This window comes from Aethalodelphis obliquidens, unplaced genomic scaffold (genome assembly GCF_003676395.1).
Source record: "Aethalodelphis obliquidens isolate GAN/ISIS:26980383/991018 unplaced genomic scaffold, ASM367639v1 scaffold8, whole genome shotgun sequence".
Classification (NCBI taxonomy): Eukaryota; Metazoa; Chordata; class Mammalia; order Artiodactyla; family Delphinidae; genus Aethalodelphis; species Aethalodelphis obliquidens.
The window spans coordinates 61285005-61303637 of NW_020837952.1; the positions used below are offsets into that span (position 1 = coordinate 61285005).

Below are 18633 nucleotides of genomic sequence, written 5' to 3' on the forward strand. Positions count from 1 at the left end.
CATCCTCCGATTCCCTGCCCCAAGCCTCAGGCCTCCCCTCTCTGGGTTACCTCAGCATCCTCCCGTATCCATCCTCAGCATCCTCCCGTATCCATCCTCAGCATCCTCCCGTATCCGTCCTCCCATTCATTTCTGGCTCCACCTTCTTTTCAGCTGACTTACACGTTGGAAGGTACCTGTAACGGTGCTTTATACCACAAAACCGAAGTCAAACACAATCACACTCCTTAAATATTGTTGAAACCGAGCACCTAAGAAGACACAGGAAGAAGAATTTCATTTTCCATATTATGCAAAAGCAGTTTGTGTGTATAGTTACTCCTCTACATACAGGTTTTCCCCTGACAGGTGGTAATCCGATAAATCCTAAATGAAGCGGCCACCCCGTAAGGTAGCTAGTCATTTTAAGGTCGTAGAAATATTTAGGAATGAGTATTTGTCCTGTCTGCCCCTATCAGGCCCAGCGACTTGGGAAAAGTCTAGTTCCATCTTCTAGGTAAGTTGACAGCATCTAAAGGCAGCTGAGCTTTCGGTAAAAAGAAAAGGCCATGTCCAATCAGAATGTTTGGTTTCTCGGGAATTCCTTGGCAGTCTAGTGATTAGGACTCTGCACTTCCACTGCAGGGGACGTAGGTTTGATCCCTGGTCGGGGAACTAAGATCCCGCATGCTGAGTGGCGTCGCCAACAAAAGAAAAAAAAAAGGGCTTCCCTGGGGCGCAGTGGTTGAGAGTCCGCCTGCCGATGCAGGGGACACGGGTTCGTGCCCCGGTCCGGGAAGATCCCACATGCCGCGGAGCGGCTGGGCCCGTGAGCCATGGCCGCTGAGCCTGCGCGTCCGGAGCCTGTGCTCCGTAACGGGAGAGGCCACAGCAGTAAGAGGCCCGCGTACCGCAAAAAAAAAAAAAAGGTTTCTCAAACTGAAAAACAGTTATTAGGTATTAGCATGCTGGTAATTGCACTCAAACATCTCTGCTTTCTTTTGAGGATAGATCGGCCCGGCCTTCTAAACGTGGGACATATTGAAAAAATGCAGGAGGGTATCGTGCACGTGCTCAAACTTCACTTACAGAGCAACCATCCCGACGACGTCTTTCTCTTCCCAAAACTCCTGCAAAAGATGGCAGATCTGCGGCAGCTGGTCACGGAGCATGCGCAACTGGTGCAGGTAATCAAGAAGACAGAGTCCGACGCCGCCCTGCACCCGCTGCTGCAGGAAATTTACAGGGATATGTACTGATTTCTTGGAAATGCACACAAAAAAAGAAACGTTTCAAGCGTTTTTAAAGGCGACAGCACTACAAGTGAGAGATGGGAGCAACGCAACTTTGCACAAATGTCACCATTTGAACCTGGGACAAAGGAAAGTATAAGCTCTAGGTAACCGGAATCCTGTTCCATGTTTCTTTCTTTTTTTAACCACTGCTTCAAGAAATGCTGGTGATAAACAGCTATTAGTCAGGACTTGGAAAATTATGCAGAATGGTGTTCAGTGGTCTGATTTAATGCACCCGATGTGAATCAATGCAGATTTCTTTGTCACCTTAGGAATTTACTGGTGAATTAACCTCAAAATACGTGGTCTGTCTTCCCTTTGCACCACGTTTTGACTGTTGTGCTCCTTTATAATTTTGAAAACTAATCAGCACTTTTTAATTTTTATAATCCTGTAAACCTAGATGTCTCCAAAGGTTAGGTATTTAAAAAGTTTCCTGAATTTGAAGAAAGACAACATGCCGGTTTTGAATCGTAGGATTTAGAATGTCAAAGAATGATTCGATAAGCTATCAAAATGCAGCAATTGTTTTGTTTCAGTTCGCTGTTTTCATGGTGTAACTAATATGTGAAAAAGCCTGTTCCCAGGTTTGTGTAGAAGATCCCGGAAAGCCACGTCTCACGGGCCCTCTGGACTCGATCCTCCGCCTGTTTAAAGCTAGTGTCTGTGGTCAGCAGGAACAAGACAGACTCTGAAGCATGTCAGCTTCCCATTCCTCTCACCTCCATTTCCGATCAAATCTGAACCAACTGACTCAGGCTGTTTGGGGGCCATGGTCACGTCTCCAGGGGCAAAGTGACAAGTTATTTGTAAATCTTGCGCTGGGCCCCCTCTGTCAAGGCAGCTCCTTGGTCTTTTTCTGTGTTGCTTTTTTAAACATGCGGCTTAATTTTTATAACTCTTGCTGTGGTAGCTGCTCCCTGGAGTGGAGAAGACGAGGCACAGGTGACTTTATCCTGTGGCCTGGGGGCAGGGGTCTCATCTGGAGAATGAACGGGCCAGGCCGGGGCGGGGGGCGGGTGTGGGGTGGATACGAAATGGTGGTTGTACTCATCTCAGGATGCACAACAGGCTGGTGGTTTTTACAAAGATTTTGAGAGTTGTTCCCTTTTCCAACTACATATGTGAGGTAGTTTTGCCATTATCTGCAATATCTGTTTCAGCCTTAAAGATCAACTTTTCAACCTTGGTCCAGTTAGGAAGGCGGTATGGAATATGGTTTTCGTCTAGAGCACACGGACCTGGAAATCCTCTTTTTCTGTCCACCATGGTAGATGAATGGTCCCATCAGGGAACTTTCAGCAGTGCCTCCCCCGAGCCAGACTGGGCTGATCCTGCCAGTTCAGCCCCCGGATGCCTCTTGGGCGACAGCATTTACGACCTGGTTGTACCCTGGGTGCCCCTCCCCCTCTATCTTTAGGAAATTTGGTTCTATAAGGTCATTATTATTTGCCGTTAAAGAATGGCTAGGATTGAATTTGATAAAGTTCCCAAGATCAGCATTATTGTAAATAAAACTGTGAGACTTCAACTAGAGAAAAGCAAAACTTACAATTAGGACATCCTTTTACACATTACACGTTTAGTGGTGTGTTTTATCTTTATTTCTTTTAAAGATCCAATCAGAGGATCTGCTGGAAGCAAATCAAAGCATTTCCACTTCAGAATGACACCAATCAGGGGTTGCCCTAAGTCAGAAAGGAGTTAAGCTCTGAGTCACAGGGTGCATCCGTGTCCCCATTCTTTCCTCAAATGCGAACTCCCTGGGCTGATGAGCCTGGAGGCCTGTGGCTTGTCCAAGGTCTCGGGGCAGGATCCCGGTGCCAGGCGTATGTGGCCTCTTGCTCTGGTGTCTTGGGACAGATCTATTCAAAGGGACACAGCGTCGGAAAGTGAGCCTTGAGACTCAGGCTTTTGGAAGGGTTGTCTGTTCTGTTTAGCTTCTCATACAGCCTGTCTGAAAGAGCTCCTAGCTCACGCGCGCCACGGGAGCAAGCTGATGGCGGGCGCAGGTTCCGCATCAGCGGCGTTAGTGAGCATCTGGTCCCCTTGGGGCCCAGCTAGACCACCAGCAATGCCCCTGGCGAAGCCACAGAGGACCTCAGCTTGAAAGCCACTTGACACTGTTCACTTGTTAATAGGAAGAAATTCATCTGAAATAACAGAGTCACTAATTGCTACTCTGAGTATTTGTGGTCCCCTAGTCAAAGATTTCTCCAAGCACTGAGTCAAATATAGACGAATCATTCACCAGTTCAATATATGGTCGTTTTTCGAACAGTAGCTATTTAAAGAGCACACTCTGGCTTGCTAGGTTTCAGTAGACGTCAGCATGAGGTCCAGTGGAAGCAGGTTCCGGAAGCTTCAGACCACAAGCGTGGAGCTGGCAGCCCGGGATGCTGGATGCGGAACCTGGCAGGACCCCCTTTCACCACCTTGACCCACTCTTCAAGCCACTGTTTAAACCTGGTTCTTCCTTTCCTCGACTTGTCATCACAGGAAGTGCCAGACTCCTCAGAGACCACAGATTACCAGGCAGCCTTTGTCTGGGAAGCGGGGACCATGGGGCTCCTCCAGGACACCCTGCTGCCGTCCTGCCAACACGCCTCCTCTCTGCCTCCTGGGCATTTCCAGTTGGGGGTCCCACGCCCCGCCTTCTGCCCCTGCCACCCTGTGAGAAGCCTGAGGGCTTCACATGCAGGACGCCACCGCCCTGACGGCCAGCATTGTCAGAAACAGGGCGCCCCGGCCGTCAGAGGAGCACTTTGACTACTGTCAGAGCACCGGAGCCCTTCCTGCTGCCCGCCCGGCCTCCGGTTTCCCTGTGACCTTTCTACAGCTCCCCGCTGAGAAGTGTTTCAAGCATCTTCCCAAAGAGGATACATGCACAGGGGTAAACAGTGAATGTGAATGGAGGGGAAAGAATTTCAGAATTCCAGAATGTCCGTGAGAGCTGTCCCTGTTAAAGGGAGTCCTTCCTTCTACTTTAAGAGCACAGAACGCACCTTTCCACGGTACTGATGCGTTTCCTACACTGGGCCACATGAAACTCTAAGGAAACAGACGACCTTGAGGACAGTGGACGTTCCAGCAAAGGGCAGCAGCCTAAGATCTGAGCAGAAGCTCAAGGCCCACGTAAGATCCTTTGTTTGATACATGGTGATAAGTACTATTAATTGAGCAACTACTGTTTTCCCAAACCTACAGCATGACAGCTACCTCAATAGAGCTATCAAAAGATACTGTTAAAATTAAGGTCCACGTAACACTGGGCCTTTTGGTGCAGCTCTAGGCAGACCATCTATTGTTAGGGCTCAGAGGCTGGATGCTCACCTTTGCTGTGTGCACACTGAGAAATGGAAGGTTTTGTGGAGTTTTAAGGGAATTTTATTGTTTAAAGGGAGCCTTGGGAATTCCCTGGTGGTCCAGTGGTTAGGACTCCACCCTTTCACTGCCGAGGGCCCAGGTGACCTGCTCACCCAGGGCCGCCTCCTCTTGAGCTGTGCCTGCTGGCCACGCGTGAGCCTGTTCATGGGGGAGATCCTGGCAGATAAGGGTGGAGAGATGCCTCCGTGCAAGCCTTAGTCACACCGTGGCTTCACGAGGCCTCGCCACGCCCCAGCCCCCCCTGTGCCCCTCTGTGCCCGACTCCTTTTCAAGCCACTGTGACACTGGGCACGTTTGACACCTGGTGGCCAGATGCACGATGGAGGGTTTTTGGTTTTTTGTTTTTGTCTTGACCCAATAACCACACCTGTCTCTGGAATGTCTTAAAAAGTCCTGTTTAAATATAAGTCCATTGTTTCAACCAGGGAGTCCGGCGCTCCCAGCTAAGACCAACTTGATCACCGGCATGGCCTTTTATGGGGGCTTCCAGGGACCGGGGGAAAACCAGCCACCTTCAAGTGCCTCTTCCACCCGTGTGGCCTTTCAAAGCGCAGATCCCAGGAGGAAGACTGTGCCAGGTGCTCACGGCTCCCCACCTGCGCTGTCGATGCAAGTTCCTGCCGTCGCCTCCAATCCTCAGCCCCGTCTTCAAGTGGAAAACACCAGCTTGGACGAAGGGCCGCCTGGCGGTGCAGGGTTAGGCCCAGGGGTGGCCTGCTTCCCGCACTTCCCGCCCCTGCATTTAAGACGGGCAAGGTTGCGGCGAGGCGCTCCCTGTGAGTTAGCCCGGTGCCTGGGCTGCACGTGTTCCTGGAGGGGTCACTTGTTCTTAGGTTCACAACAGTGGTGTTGACTCAGGAGATGCGAGGAAATTGTACTGTCCATAGAAGTTGCAAACTAAGACCGATGCCACCAGCGGGGGGCTCAGCGATTATTAAAAAGTGTCCAGGGAGGATTTTCGCCACACTCACGGTTCCCACGGTGTTTGTGGTGTGGGCACTGGACGGTTCCAGAGACAGACTGTCTGTATTTATTCTTCTCATCTTGTAAGCGGCCCAGCTTCTCTTAAGTGTTGGTCCAAGCTGATTTACGGGGCTCCCCCGGGATTGTGGGTTCTTACCAACCAAGAGCTGGTATGGAGCTGCATGGAGCTGTCAGCTAAGGGGACTCTTGCCTTCCTGACAGCAGTGACTTCCAGGCGGCACAGCAGGAAGGCTCCGCAGACAGCTCGGCTGGGAGGAGCGAACGAAGGGCCGAAGGGCCATGACAGTGACTGCTGACAGCGTCCCCACCCCCGCTAACTGGGCGCTTTCCTCCTCCTCAGTGCAAGGACTTTTCCGGTGGCGTGTTCTCCTCTAGGGACCTTCTGCCCAGAAAGATCTAAGGTTAGGCTCCAAAGGTTGAGGTCTAAAAGTTTTTGCTGAGATTTGTATCTATTTTTAGGTGCCATTTTAATACCATTCAGGAAAATGGTCGTGGACCCTCAGCCCGTGAAACACACGGGAGAGACAGCAAAGGACTCAGAACACAGGAGGCCCGTCCTACTTCTGTGGAAACTACGGGACAAACTGAAATGTGATAGTGGAAGTTCTGCAAGGAAAAGACTAAGACAACGCGTCTCCACACTTTCACTTAAAGTATTATGTAACGCTCTGCACAATGCTGTGTCTGTGGAACGCGGCAGGTCCTTAACCTTATCTCAGCAGAGTGGGCTGCTGCGGGTGTGGCTGCTTGTTAGGGCAGAGAGTGAGAAGCCGCCGCCCAGGGCTCATTTCCAGACGCCCTTTCCCGGCTCGAGGCACCCGGACTCCTCAGATCTAGAGGGGGGCTCTCGACAGACCATCTGCTTCTCAGAATTTCAGTCTGAGATAAGAGAAGTGTAACCGTTTACTTCCACCCCCCTGAGAAAGGGGGGCCATATACCGTGGTCCAAGGGGAACACATGCGGTCACATCCTTCTGGAATCCTTTGCCACATAGAAGACCACACTGCATCCACGTCAACGTCACCTCTTGACTACAGCAACTGGTAAACATCAAGGACCTCAGGCCCCGTGGCTGTTAAATGCATTACATGAAAAAAATCAAAGAAATAGCAATTTTTTACATCACAAATAGCAAATTAAGACCTGGGTCAGGTATTTTTCATTTAAAATGTGTTTGCTAGTTTGGGTGGAATGTGAAAAGCTTCCATGTTTTTCCCCCGCTGAAGGTAATACACCAGCCTCCTCCTCTCTTGCCCTTCTCCCCCCGCTGTCACCCTCAGCATCTAAAATTCATTAAGTGATGAACATTACAGCGTCATGGCAGCCGGAGCGCAGACAAGCTCCCCAGGTGAGCCCTGGCTCCCCCGACAAGGGGTGGGGGCCGCTGAGCCTCCAGGCCCTGAACACAAGTGAGTGGCTCATCTTTTCAAGGTCAAATCATTCACTTTGGGCAAATGTCTTCTCTTTTTAAAGGCACAGGCGGTCTGGTCCTTTTTTCAGGCCTGAAAAAAAATGTACCTCACACGAGATGGATACCACTCAGTGCAGTTTTTGGTAAAATTACAGTATTCGGGTTCGAGTATCACTATTTTTTCTACACTGTATGGTAAAAAAAGAACTATGTTAATAGCTATATCTTAAATACTGTGATTTGAGGGTTTTTAAAAAAAATCCTAATGTAAATATTTTACTCACAATCACGCATCTAATAGCAAACATTGGGATTCTTCTGCAATCAGTGTTAACTGACGTATACTCTCACTAGCCTGGCTCTCGGACGTGTTGGAAACACACAGGAAGCTGAAATATCACAACTGAAATACAAGCGCACGCACGCACACACACACATCAGAGCTCTCCTTCTCTCCTGAGCCATGTGGAATTCACTTCCCTGTAAACCTGTTCCCTTCCTCATGCTTCCTCACACACGAATGAGTCTGTTCTATCATTTCTACCACCAAGGCTGCCTCTGACCCAGGTCAGAAGTCACCGATTTCACACAGGAGGATCCCGCTGGAGACCATGAACTATTCCTGTGTAGTAAGTAGCTGTCTGTTCTTCAGGGAATTACTACCTGTGGGTTGTTACCAAAGAACTTTGCAATTTGCAAGATGCTGATGGCAGTGACTGGCAACGGCTGGGTCTCTGCCAGCCTCCAGAGCCCAACCCGGAGTATAAAGCGGAAGCCACAGAGCCCGTGAGCCTCCCACACGATGTTTTCCATACCTTGGCAGATTTCTTCCTGATGGGGATCTGTACCGCCCCCGGGACCCACAGGGCCGTCACATCCAAACCCAGGGGGAGCCTTTGCCAGACGCACGGCAGAGTGGTGCAGGTTCCCAAAGCCAGGGCTGAGCTCGAGTCCTTGGCGTGTGTTTATCGTTACTGTTCTTGGGTGCCTTATACTCTCAAAGTATTTAGGGGCTGACAGACCCTTTGTGTTTTATACTAAACAGGAGCGATTCCAAAGCAGATCTTTTCTGAGCAGGCTCTGACGCCCTCTCTCCAGCCCAGACCCTCTGGGTGTGATTGGCGGGGAATCCGGGGCCGCAGGCAGCCAGGGTGTGCAGAGGAGAGCAAATGGAATCTTAGTCACTTTACTGGCAGTGGTTCCAGGCAATTAGAAAATGGCTATAAAATAACTTTAATTTTTGTTTAATTTTGGGTCTTACTCATTTTCCCTTTAGGAGATTGAACTGATCGTATATATTGATTTCTATCCTGAATTTACGGGAACTTATATGTTTGGAATGTCCTACTGTAAGACTGATGAATGTAAAGAGTTAATTTCAGGGTACAGTTTTGCCTTAATGGTTTTAAAAAATAAACTATTTTTAAAAATTACCTGGCGAGTTTTCAGTGATGCTATGAGATGAACTGTATTGTTTGGTCTGAAGAAAACCGATCCCCAGCTGTAGGGTCTGCCCTTAACCCAGAACAGTCCCCCAGCCCCAGAGCTGACGTGGTCTCTACCTGTAGAGTCCAGTGACAGAGCGGACCTGGGACAACGCGGCCCCAGAAGACAAAACCCAGCACAAACGTCGGTCAGTAAAAGCCCTTTATTCATATTCTCATCAAACACGTTTCTAACACCCTCCAGGCAGTGTGCGCTGGTCCTGCGGAAACTACAGAATCGCACAGAGCAGTTCCTGCCCTCTAAGAACTGGCAGGCACATGGTGAGCCCACAATCAGTGTCTCACCAATTGCTAAGGTGGGCGCCGTGAGGGCAGGGGTGCTGCGGTCTTCGGAGCACCGGGGTCTGGGGTCTGCCTTTTGGGCGCCCTCTCTGCGTGGCTCCTGGCCCTGTTGCTGCTGCAGGCGGACCCCAGCTCCCTCTGGCTGCAGACACGGCTCCCGATGGCCCAGAAACAAGGTCGGTGACAGCGGCTCCCAGCTTGGCCCCATCTCCGAGCCAGGCCACAGAAGCCCACTGGCCAGGAGCCCCGTGCAGCACACTGCTGCAGGCCTGGTACCCGACTGGACTCATGTTCGAGAACCAGGCTGGCTGGCAGGCCTCTTGGATGGGACTTTCCTTTTCTCCAAGTCTTGCTGAATTTCCTGAGGGAAAGCATCAATGTTCTCCCGGACACAGGGGAGGCAAAATCTCTTGGAGTAGAATAAACTGCAGTCCTGAAAGAAGAGGGGGACGGAGGAGCCTGCGTGCCATGGGATGCACACTGCAGCGTCCCCCAGAGCCTCCGAGAATCCCTCTTCCTCAGACCCCAATGAGACCCTCTAACTGACCCCAGCTTGCCTGTCCCCTACCCCTCTGCTGGCTGCAGGGACCCACCCATAATGCAGCAGACCAGCTGCGTGACTGTGAGGGCTCCCAGGACCACCAAGGCCAGGAAAGGCTGCTGCTCACACGGTCCCTGGGAAAGGCTCACGTGTCACCTCTCTCACAGTCACTCACGTGAGGTCCCAGCCACAGGGAGAGAGGGAAAGCGGCCCCGGCTGCACGTGGCTTACCCACCGGGCCCACGCACACCAGCCTGCCACATACGCTGCATCTCGAGCCGAGGATCAGGAATCTGTCCTTGTTGGGGGTGAAGGGGTCCCTCATGACGTAGCTCTCCTCCAGGAGGCTGCGGGACAGGAAGTGGTGCCGGTGGGCAGAATGGCCCAAACCTCTGCTGACGAAAGGTAGCCGGCTGCACGGACCTCCCCGGGGCCTGCTCGCCGTGCGAGCTCATCGCGGGGAGGGGTGGCCCCCAGTGCCACCAAGTAGTAGCAGAGAGGCGAGCAGTGGCGCCCGGCTGGGATGAAATGAGACCTGCTCCGGGCTCCGTGTCGACCGCAGGGAAAGAACCACTCCTCCTCGGCCCCAAGAAGGGCTGCTGCAACTCAGCCCCCAGACCCCAGCCTGACTCAGCAGGGCGGCGGGCGGGCACAAGGCCTCCATGCGAGCTCTCCAAGCCCTCCCCTCACCTCCGGGATGACACCCGCTCCCAAACTGCCTGCTTCCACACAGGGAGAACAGGGCGCTTTACACTGGCTAAGGTTCTGGCCTCACAGCGCACATCAGAAAGGAGACAGACAGGATAGGATCCGAGGCGACACCCCAGGTTCCTCCAGCCTGGCCCCCCCGGTCCCACGTAATGTAGTGGCCAGATCCCCACAAGGTGGCCTCTGATGGAGGACAAGTTGAAGGTCAAGAATCAAGCCCCGGGACCCACTGGCGCTACTCTGGGCCATCCGTGGGCAGGTGCACAGGAAGCTGGTCCTCAGGGCTCACTCCCACCAGTACAAGAGCCGCAAGGCGGGCAGCTTCCCGCTGAGGTGTCATCGTAGGAACCAGCGGGACCAGTGACAAGGCCCAGCCCCAGACGCGATGGCCTCTGCGGCTCCCTGCGTTCCCAGCTGCTGAGCTGTTTCAGCCTGAGCCACGGTGCTTCCACCCTGCAGCCAGAGCAGGTGCTGGACTCTGGGCTGAGCAGGGACGTAGGGACTTGGAGGTTCTAGGAGAGCCGGATGGCGTCGAACCTTGCCCTATGCCTTCTTGGGTCACACCTGAAGTGCCCAGAGCCTGGGCCGGGTGGCCCCAGACACAACACCCAAGCCCCGTGTCAGACTTAGGCCAGCCAGCTCTGGGCGGGCTCCCTGGGGTGCTGGGACCCTGGTACTCACGCGACAGACTGGGCGCCGGGGGGCTGCTGCCCCACGTAGCTATACGGAGCAGTTAAGGCACAGAGCTGGCACTCAAACACACCCAAGGGGCGGCGCTCCGCCTCACACTCCATCTGCAAGGTCAAAAGACAGGGCATGTCGCCTACAGGACCAAGAGCTACCCACACCTCAAAGCTCCCCACTGCCTGCTTCTTACCCACAGGTGAGAAGGGCAGCGTACAGACAAGGCACCTCAAGTTCAGAGTAAGTGACGAGACCTGCTCAAGGTCACACGTTCTTTTCAAGCGCACTTGAGCTATTCACCAAGATAGACTATATTCTGGGCCATAAAATGAGCCTCAAGCTTTAAAAGCCTGAAATCATAGAGTACATGCTCCAACCCCATAATAATTAAAATCAGTAACAAAGAGATACATGGAAAATCTCCAAATATTTGGAAATTAAATGATATACTTCCAAATAAACCATAATTCAAAGAAGAAATCACAAGAGAAATTAGAAAATATTTTGAACTAAATGAAAACTAAAATACAAAATACATAGAATGCAGCTTAAGCAGTGTTTACAGGGACATTCACTGTTTTAAATGCTTAAATTGGAAAAGAGGGTTTAAAGTAAGTCATCTAACTTTCCACCTTAAGAAGCTAGAAAAATGCAAATTAAACTCAACATAAACAGAAAGAAGAAAATAATAAATAACACAAATCAAAGAAACAGAAAATGGGCAAACAATAGGGAAAAAAAAACGATAAAACCAAAGCTGGTCATTTCAAAATGTCAATAAAGTTGACAACCTCTAATTAGATTGATCAAGAAAAACAGGAAGAAGATACAAATTACCACAATGAGGAATGAAACAGGGGACATCACTAAGACTACAGACATTAAAAGGATAATAAAGGAATGCAGTGACCTTTTCTACCAAATAAATCTGACAGTTTAGATGAAATGGACATATCTCTTGAAAAAACACCATTTATCAGAACTGACTCAAAACAGAAAACCTGAATAGCCCTTTATCTATTAAGAAAACTGAATTCATAATTTAAAATTTTCCTTTAAAATGAAATAGTACAAAAACAAACAAAAAGAACAACAACAAAAAGAAACAGAACACCAGCAAAACTTCATGCCCAGATGTCTTTACCAGCAAATTGTCAAGCATTTAAGGAAGAAGTAATACCAACCTACAGAAACTGTTTCAGAATACAGAGAAAGGAACACTTCCCAAGTGATTTTGAGGCCTATATTACATGGACACCAAAACTGCCAGTATTACCCTGATACCATTCATCAGACAAGGCTACTACAGGAAAACTACAGAGTAATACCCTTCACAAGCAAATATCTTCAGCAAAATATTAGCAAACTGAATTCAATAATACATAAGAAGCCTAGGGCGTCACGACAGAGCGGATTCAACCCAGGAAGGCAATGTTGGCTCAACATTCGAAAACCAGTGAATGCCAACTCATGAGAGTAACTGAATAAAGGAAGAAAAACCACACCATCATTTCAATAGACGCATAAAAAAGCATGACAAAATTCAAGGCTCTGGGCGGTGCTTCAGAGCCAAGGGGCTCCCCACCTGACTACAGAATAAATTCCCTTCCTTGGCATTTAAGGCCTCTTTAACTTGGGACTTATCTCCCAGTGACTCTGCCGTCCAGCCCCCACCCCTCCATACAGCAGGCTGCAGTTCAAGTGGCTCCATCACTGTCCTGCACTTTCACACACACACACACACACACACACACACACACACCCGTGTCCCGGCCTTCGCTCCTGCTGTTCCTGCCACCTGGAGGGTTTCCCCCAACGTCTCTACCTATGGAATTGCCCTCTGGCTGCCCTGAAGATTTTCTGTTCACCTTTGGCTTTCGACAGTTTGACTATACAACTACTTTTTTTTTTCCTTTTAAACCTATTTATCCTGCTTGTGCTGCTTTAAGCATTTTGATCTGTGGTTTAGTATCTTCCATTACTTTTGGAAAATCCTTAACCATTACCCTTCAAATATTTCTTCTGCCCCATTCTTTCTTGTCTCCCGCTGAGGTTCCAACCGCAAATACGTTAAACTTTGATGTTGTCCCGCGGTTCTTGGACCCTTTGCTCTGGGTTTGTTTTTTTCTACTCTTTTCTCTCTGTGTTTCAGTTTGGGTCATTTCTACTGCCCTGTCATCAAGTTCATTGATTTTCCCTTGGTTATGTCGAATCAGCCGACGTGCACTCGGAAGGCTCCGCGGCGCCGCGCAGTCCGGGAGGGACCGGGGATGAGCCGGGGCGCAGGCTCCGCGGCCCGCCCCCAGCGCCGCGGGAGGCCGCTCGGAACCCCGCAGGGCTCCGCGGAGGCGCCCAGGCCGAGCCGGACGCACGAGACGCACCGGGAGGGACCCGGGCGCGGCCGCACAGGTCCCCGTCAAGCCGCCAGGCCGCGCCACTCACCACTACCGCCGCCGCCGCCGCGCCGCCACGCCGCCGAGCCCACGACGCGTGCGCGGTGAGTCGCGGGGAGGGGCCTCGTGGCGGACTTCCGCCTCGGCCTCCGTCTAGCTGCGGCTTCCCGTACCCGATCTCTCGGGATTGGCAGCGGCTGGGCAGCACCTGGATATCTCACGCCGACGTGGCCTGATGTCCTGGCTGCTCCAAGACTCTCAGCTTCTTTCTGGGTTTCCCACCGGGCTCCACAGAGTCGGTGCCGCCGGTGCGCGACCCACAGATAGCCCGGCCCCAGCCGCATTTCCATCCCTACGTGGTTTCTCTCACCGCGCGCTTCGGACCGAAATGCCCTGGTCTTAGTTCTTATGCTGCCCGTCCCCCAACTAGGACGGAAGCCTCCGGGGCCTGGGGCCAGGGCCGCAGGCAGTGATTACTATGTGCCCTAAGGCAACAGACAGAATGGGTTCAAAATGAGCCCTGTGGCTTCCTGCGACCTTTAAAAGCTGTGTGCTGCCAGGACTTGTCACTGTACCCCTCCAAAGCCTTAAAGTGGCCTAAGTGGCCTGCAATGCCCGTCGTCATCTGGGACCACCATCCTTCAACTTCCAGGTCTTCACCTTGGGGCACCAACCACATCAGCTACCAAAAGTTGCACTGGACCCCAAGCTCCCCGTCCCGAAGCTCAGACAAGGGCTTCCCTAGACCTGCGGTGGCCGTCCCACCCCACTCCTGGCCCCTCTACTCGTGTGTATTCGAGGCACCATTCTACGGGGCTAGGGGATGATTCTGAAGCCAGCAGCCCTGAGGTCTGGGACTTCTTCCTTTGGGGAATCGAGAAAAAAGGATTATATAAGGTGTCTTAGTAATGCTGGCAACAAGAATTATTTCTGGACTTGAGCCAGAGCGGCTCCTGCTGTGAGCCTCAAGAATTAGCGAGCCCTTACATTTTGCTACTAGAGCATGTGACCTCAGCTGTGCTTACAGCAAGGGCACTCTTTGGATCAATTCAAAGATTACATACTGTTGGTTTTTATTTTTGGATCTGCCCAAAGATGGGCCACTTGATAAAGCATTTAAAATTTGACCTAAATCCACTCTGAGATACATGACTGGTTAACCCACGAATGCTGTCAAAGCCATTAGACAGTTTAGACAAGTTACGAGCTGCACTGGAAGAGTTAAAGTGAAATGATATTCAAAGAGCAAATCATGGACTTTGTCAGAAAACAAAGTTAATTTTGATTTGAGCTGTCCACAGTTATTAATGTAAGAAAAAACTTACCAAAAAAATCCAAAAGGATTAAAAATATCTAATAAAGCTTTAGAAAAAAATGGTTTCCCAAAAGAAACTGCATGTGAAATAAGAACTTAATCAAGAGAATGAAAAGACAAGCCACAGAATGAGAGAAAGTATTTGCCAAAGGTATATATGACAAAGGACTGTTATCCAAAATGTACAAAGAACTATTAAAACTCAACAGTAATAAGACAAACAACGCAATTAAAGAATGGGCCAAAGACCTTAACAGACACCTCACCAAAGAAGATACACAGATGACAAATAAGCATATGAAAAGATGTTCCACATCCTATGTCATCAGGGAAATGCAAGTTAAAACAGCAATGAGATACCACTGCACACCTATTAGAATGGCCGAAATCCAGAACACTGACACCAGCAAATGCTGGCGAGGATGTGGAGCAGCAGGAACTCTCATTCATGGCTGGTGGGGATGCAAAATGGTGCAGCCACTTTGAAAGACAGTTTGGAAGTTACTTACCAAAACAAACATACCCTTACCATGTGATCCGGCAATCATGCCCCTTGATATTTACCCAAAGGAGTCAAAAGATTATGTCCATATAAAAACCTGCACACATGGTTATTACACCTTTATTCATACTCATAATTGCCAAAACTTGGAAGCAATCAACATGTCTTTCAGTAGGTCAATGGATAAATAAACTGTGGTCCATCCAGACAATGGAATATTACTCAGCACTAAAAAGAAATGAGCTATCAAGCCATGAAAAGACATGGAGGGAACGTAGGTGCATGTGACTTAAGTGAAAGAATCCAATGTGAAAAGGCTACATAGTGTATGATTCCAACTCTGTGACAGTCTGGAAAAGGCAGAATATTGGAGATACTAAACTGATCAGGGGTTGGGGGGAGGGAGGGATGAAAAGGTTGAGGACACAGGATTTTTAGGGCAGTGAAAATACTCTATATGATGGTATAATGGTGGATATGTCATTATACATTTATTCAAACCCATAGAATGTGTAATGCTGAGTGAACCCTAATGTAAACTATGGACTTTGATTATGGTGTGCCAGTGTGGGTTCATCAGTTATAACAGATCTTCCACTCTGGCAGGGGATGGTGACCATGGGGAGGCTATGCTTGTGTGTGGGCAGAGGTATATGGGAAATCTCTGCAACTTCCTGTCAATTTTGATGTAAACATAAACTGCTCTAAAAAATAAAGTGCATTTTTTTAAAAAAACCCACTAAAATGACATTCAAATACAACGTTGGGAAGTTAGAACTAGGAAACAGTAACATTTACTGGAGTCTGAAGAAGAGTCGTGCACAAATAATCCCAAAACTAATTTCCATAGAGACTGTTTTCTGACCATTGTGGATCCTCATAGTCTCTATCCGACAGAGATTTAAACAAAGTGAGCAACTCACTGCAGTTTTCCGTTTTCTTTATAAAATCCCAGTGCTGAAAAAAGTCAAAGGTGAAAAACTTAAAAAATACTGGATGGGGCTTCCCTGGTGGTGCAGTGGTTGAGAGTCCGCCTGCCGATGCAGGGGACACGGGTTCGTGCCCCGGTCCGGGAAGATCCCACATGCCGTGGAGTGGCTGGGCCCGTGAGCCATGGCCGCTGAGCCTGTGCTCCACAACAGGAGAGGCCCGCGTACCGCAAAAAAAAACAGAACCAAAACCAAAAACAAAACCTGGATGGATCTAGATGTGTTATAACAAATGATGATAACAATGAATTAATGATGACATTTATATGATGAAACGAAAGGAGAATATAATGATGTTTAATATAATGGTAATATAATATGATCTTTTTATATGCACCCTCCTTACAGTGTTTAAACATGATATCAATACTCATGGTTCAATTCTAAATCTAAAACTTTCAGAAATTTATTGACAGTTCCAGTTGCTACTCCCTCAGCAGAGTGAAGTTTCTCCCAGCTGAAATCATTAAAAACTACCTGCAAACTATTAAGACTCAGGAAAGTTTGTCTAACTTGGCACTATTGTCAATACAACACAGTTATGTGAAAATCTTTGTAATTATCAACACGATGATTTTTCTGAAATGAATTCAAGAAAAATAAACTTTATGGAACACACGCACAATAATTTATGGATTATGTATGTTTTTTTACTCATCCAAAGATCAGTGGCCCACCAACAGAACACCCAGAGGTACACAATAGTAATTCAGTTATCTTTGATATTCTGCCCATTTTTCATCTATATAAAAACCATAGCATTACAAATAATTTTTAATTTTGCCCTTATGAAAGTGTGGGTGTCAAGATAGGTGGCTATAACATATTTTATGTAATGGTTTGTAAACTTGTTTTATAACCTTTAAATATTTAGACATGCAGATATTTGTCATCCTGCCTGGACCCCACGACGTTAGGGGTGGCCTTGCCAGGGAATATAGCTACCTAGATGTTGTGGCAGGACTTATAAGACCTTGTATAAATGTTGTCTTAAGCGATTAAGCTTTTTAAAAATCATGACACTAAACAAGTATTATACATTGCATATTCAAGTGAAGCCTGAGAAAGGAAATTTGAAAATTGAAAAATAAGGAATTGAATGCAGATTAGAATCTAAAGCAAAGCATTGCTAACAGCAATGAAAGGAGGGGGTAACTCTGGAGGATTAATTCCTTACATACCTCATTTCACTGTTAAGTCCAATCTTATTCATCCGTTTCTCCATTTCTGCCAGTAAAATTAACATCCAAAGTCTGGCACTTTTATTTTAGTGCTAATGAAATTCCAGAAGCAGGCCTTAGTTTTTTAAGTAAACTCTTAAAAGCGTAACATACATACAGAAAAGTAGATACTTCCTAAGTGTGCGGCAAGATGAACTCTCACAAAGTAAGTACAGCAGTGTAACCAGCACCCAGATGAAGTCTTCCACGACAAGAGACACTGGAGGTTTCTTCTGGCTCAAGGGAAAGGCTGGCCCTCTGTGGAGTGGTGGAGGGAGGATGCATGGAGAGACCTGAATTTATTGCAATGGACAAAATGCCTTTAACGGTGTATAGCTTTGAAGTAAATATTTAAGAGTATAATATACATACAGAAGCAGGCCTTACAAATGCAAGTCTTCATAATTGGTAAAAGGGTTTGAGGTAGATGAAGGACGTGGAGCTTCAGATGGAGCCGTCTCTCTGCATCTAAAACTTGTTCTACTGCTCTGAGTTAATAAGGGGTACATGGAGAACAAATCCAAGAACATTTATCTTGTTTTCCTGTGCAATACAGACTTGGGAGGGTATTCATAACTGTTTCCAACTTGTTCTGGAACATGCCTACCCTATCCCTGGAAACTGATGGGAACAAAGGCGTCTTAAAAGACTCCTTTAGAAATTGTTGCCATGTCCTGTGAAAATGACCTTCTAAATTTTGATTGTCTCGTTACTTTGTTTTCCTGATGTTAACCTAAAACAATAAAACAGCCAGTTTTGTTTTCACCAGCGGTTATTTTTACCAGCAAGATGGGTTTATTCGGGAGCAGCAAAGAACTGCAATTTGGGACGCGTAAGTCTGGTAAAGCAAAGGAGAGGGAACTTTTTTTATAGAGAAAGGGAAGTTGGGCGGGGCTTTTATAAACAAACTGTCCATTGGAGGAAACTGGGAGTAGGAAATCTAGTGTGAGTTGTGACAGTCTCTTATTGGCTGGGCTGTTGCCAGGCGAGGAGAAAACCTTCTTTCCTCCTGCTGCTGGGTAAAGTAGCATCGCCTCCTGCCGGAGAGGAATGGTACCTCTCTTCCCGTTGGGATCTGTGTTGGCCTGAGTGGTACGTGCATGAGAGCCCCCACTTCTGGCCTCCCGACTCCATTTTAGTGAGGTGTCCCTTTATTAATTTTCACACTGACAATGTTATAATTGGCATCTCTAATATTTCTAAACTATGTAAATACTTGTCATTGCTCTATCATTAGAAGGCCCCTGGCACTCCCCTCTCTCCCAGTATGCGTGGAAACAGCCCTGTGACTCTGCTAGACTTCTCACTGTAGCCACAAGGTGACAGTCTTGTCTCCTTTGAGGGGCCTGCAGCTGCTGTCCCTGGTCATCAATCAGCCCACCCCACCCCCCACCCCCGCCTTGTTCCTGGATGGCCCACTTGGGCCCTGCCTTTATG

General features: G+C 48.6%; 2 protein-coding genes and 1 long non-coding RNA gene across 13 annotated transcripts in view; 1 reads left to right on the plus strand and 2 right to left on the minus strand.

Annotated features, from left to right (window-relative positions):
* Positions 1-8490, plus strand: part of PPARA (peroxisome proliferator activated receptor alpha) — a 75726-nt gene extending 67236 nt beyond the window's left edge. For all 4 annotated transcript variants that reach the window (XM_027107983.1, XM_027107982.1, XM_027107984.1 and 1 more), the window contains exon 8: positions 991-8490. In XM_027107983.1, coding sequence (XP_026963784.1) covers positions 991-1238 — 248 coding nt within the window. In that variant the 3' untranslated portion in view covers positions 1239-8490. The remainder of the gene's footprint in view (positions 1-990) is intronic.
* Positions 101-6699, minus strand: LOC113621164 (uncharacterized). Of its 2 annotated transcripts, none has more exons than XR_003433090.1 (3): positions 6585-6699; positions 1069-1205; positions 101-251 (listed from the first exon to the last, which is right to left on the minus strand). It is a non-coding gene; the product is annotated as an uncharacterized LOC113621164 (long non-coding RNA). The 2 variants fall into 2 exon arrangements; XR_003433089.1 differs by having other exon boundaries at positions 1069-1208; positions 6585-6687.
* Positions 8491-8690: 200 nt separating the features above from the next.
* On the minus strand, positions 8691-13450 carry CDPF1 (cysteine rich DPF motif domain containing 1). Of its 7 annotated transcripts, none has more exons than XM_027107989.1 (4): positions 13220-13450; positions 10775-10887; positions 9561-9777; positions 8691-9277 (listed from the first exon to the last, which is right to left on the minus strand). In XM_027107989.1, the coding sequence occupies exons 2-4, from the start codon at positions 10885-10887 to the stop codon at positions 9131-9133; spliced, it is 477 nt and encodes a 158-aa protein (XP_026963790.1). In that variant the 5' UTR covers positions 13220-13450; the 3' UTR covers positions 8691-9130. The 7 variants fall into 7 exon arrangements, with proteins under 7 accessions (XP_026963790.1, XP_026963789.1, XP_026963791.1 ...); XM_027107988.1 differs by lacking the exon at positions 13220-13450 and adding an exon at positions 12784-13112; XM_027107990.1 differs by lacking the exon at positions 13220-13450 and having other exon boundaries at positions 9561-9732; positions 10775-13112.
* Positions 13451-18633: the final 5183 nt, after the last annotated feature.

What these genes read in the sequence shown, in the direction of transcription:
- CDPF1 (XM_027107986.1), bottom strand. Translation starts at nt 10,911, where the DNA reads ATGCCCTGTCTTTTGACCTTGCAGATGGAGTGTGAGGCGGAGCGCCGC. An exon ending in CCCGGCGCCCAGTCTGTCGC is followed by an intron (nt 9,778 to 10,774) that starts GTGAGTACCAGG and finishes TTTCGTCAGCAG; the next exon opens with AGGTTTGGGCCATTCTGCCC. An exon ending in CCCTGTGGCTGGGACCTCAC is followed by an intron (nt 9,278 to 9,560) that starts GTGAGTGACTGT and finishes CTCTTCTTTCAG; the next exon opens with GACTGCAGTTTATTCTACTC.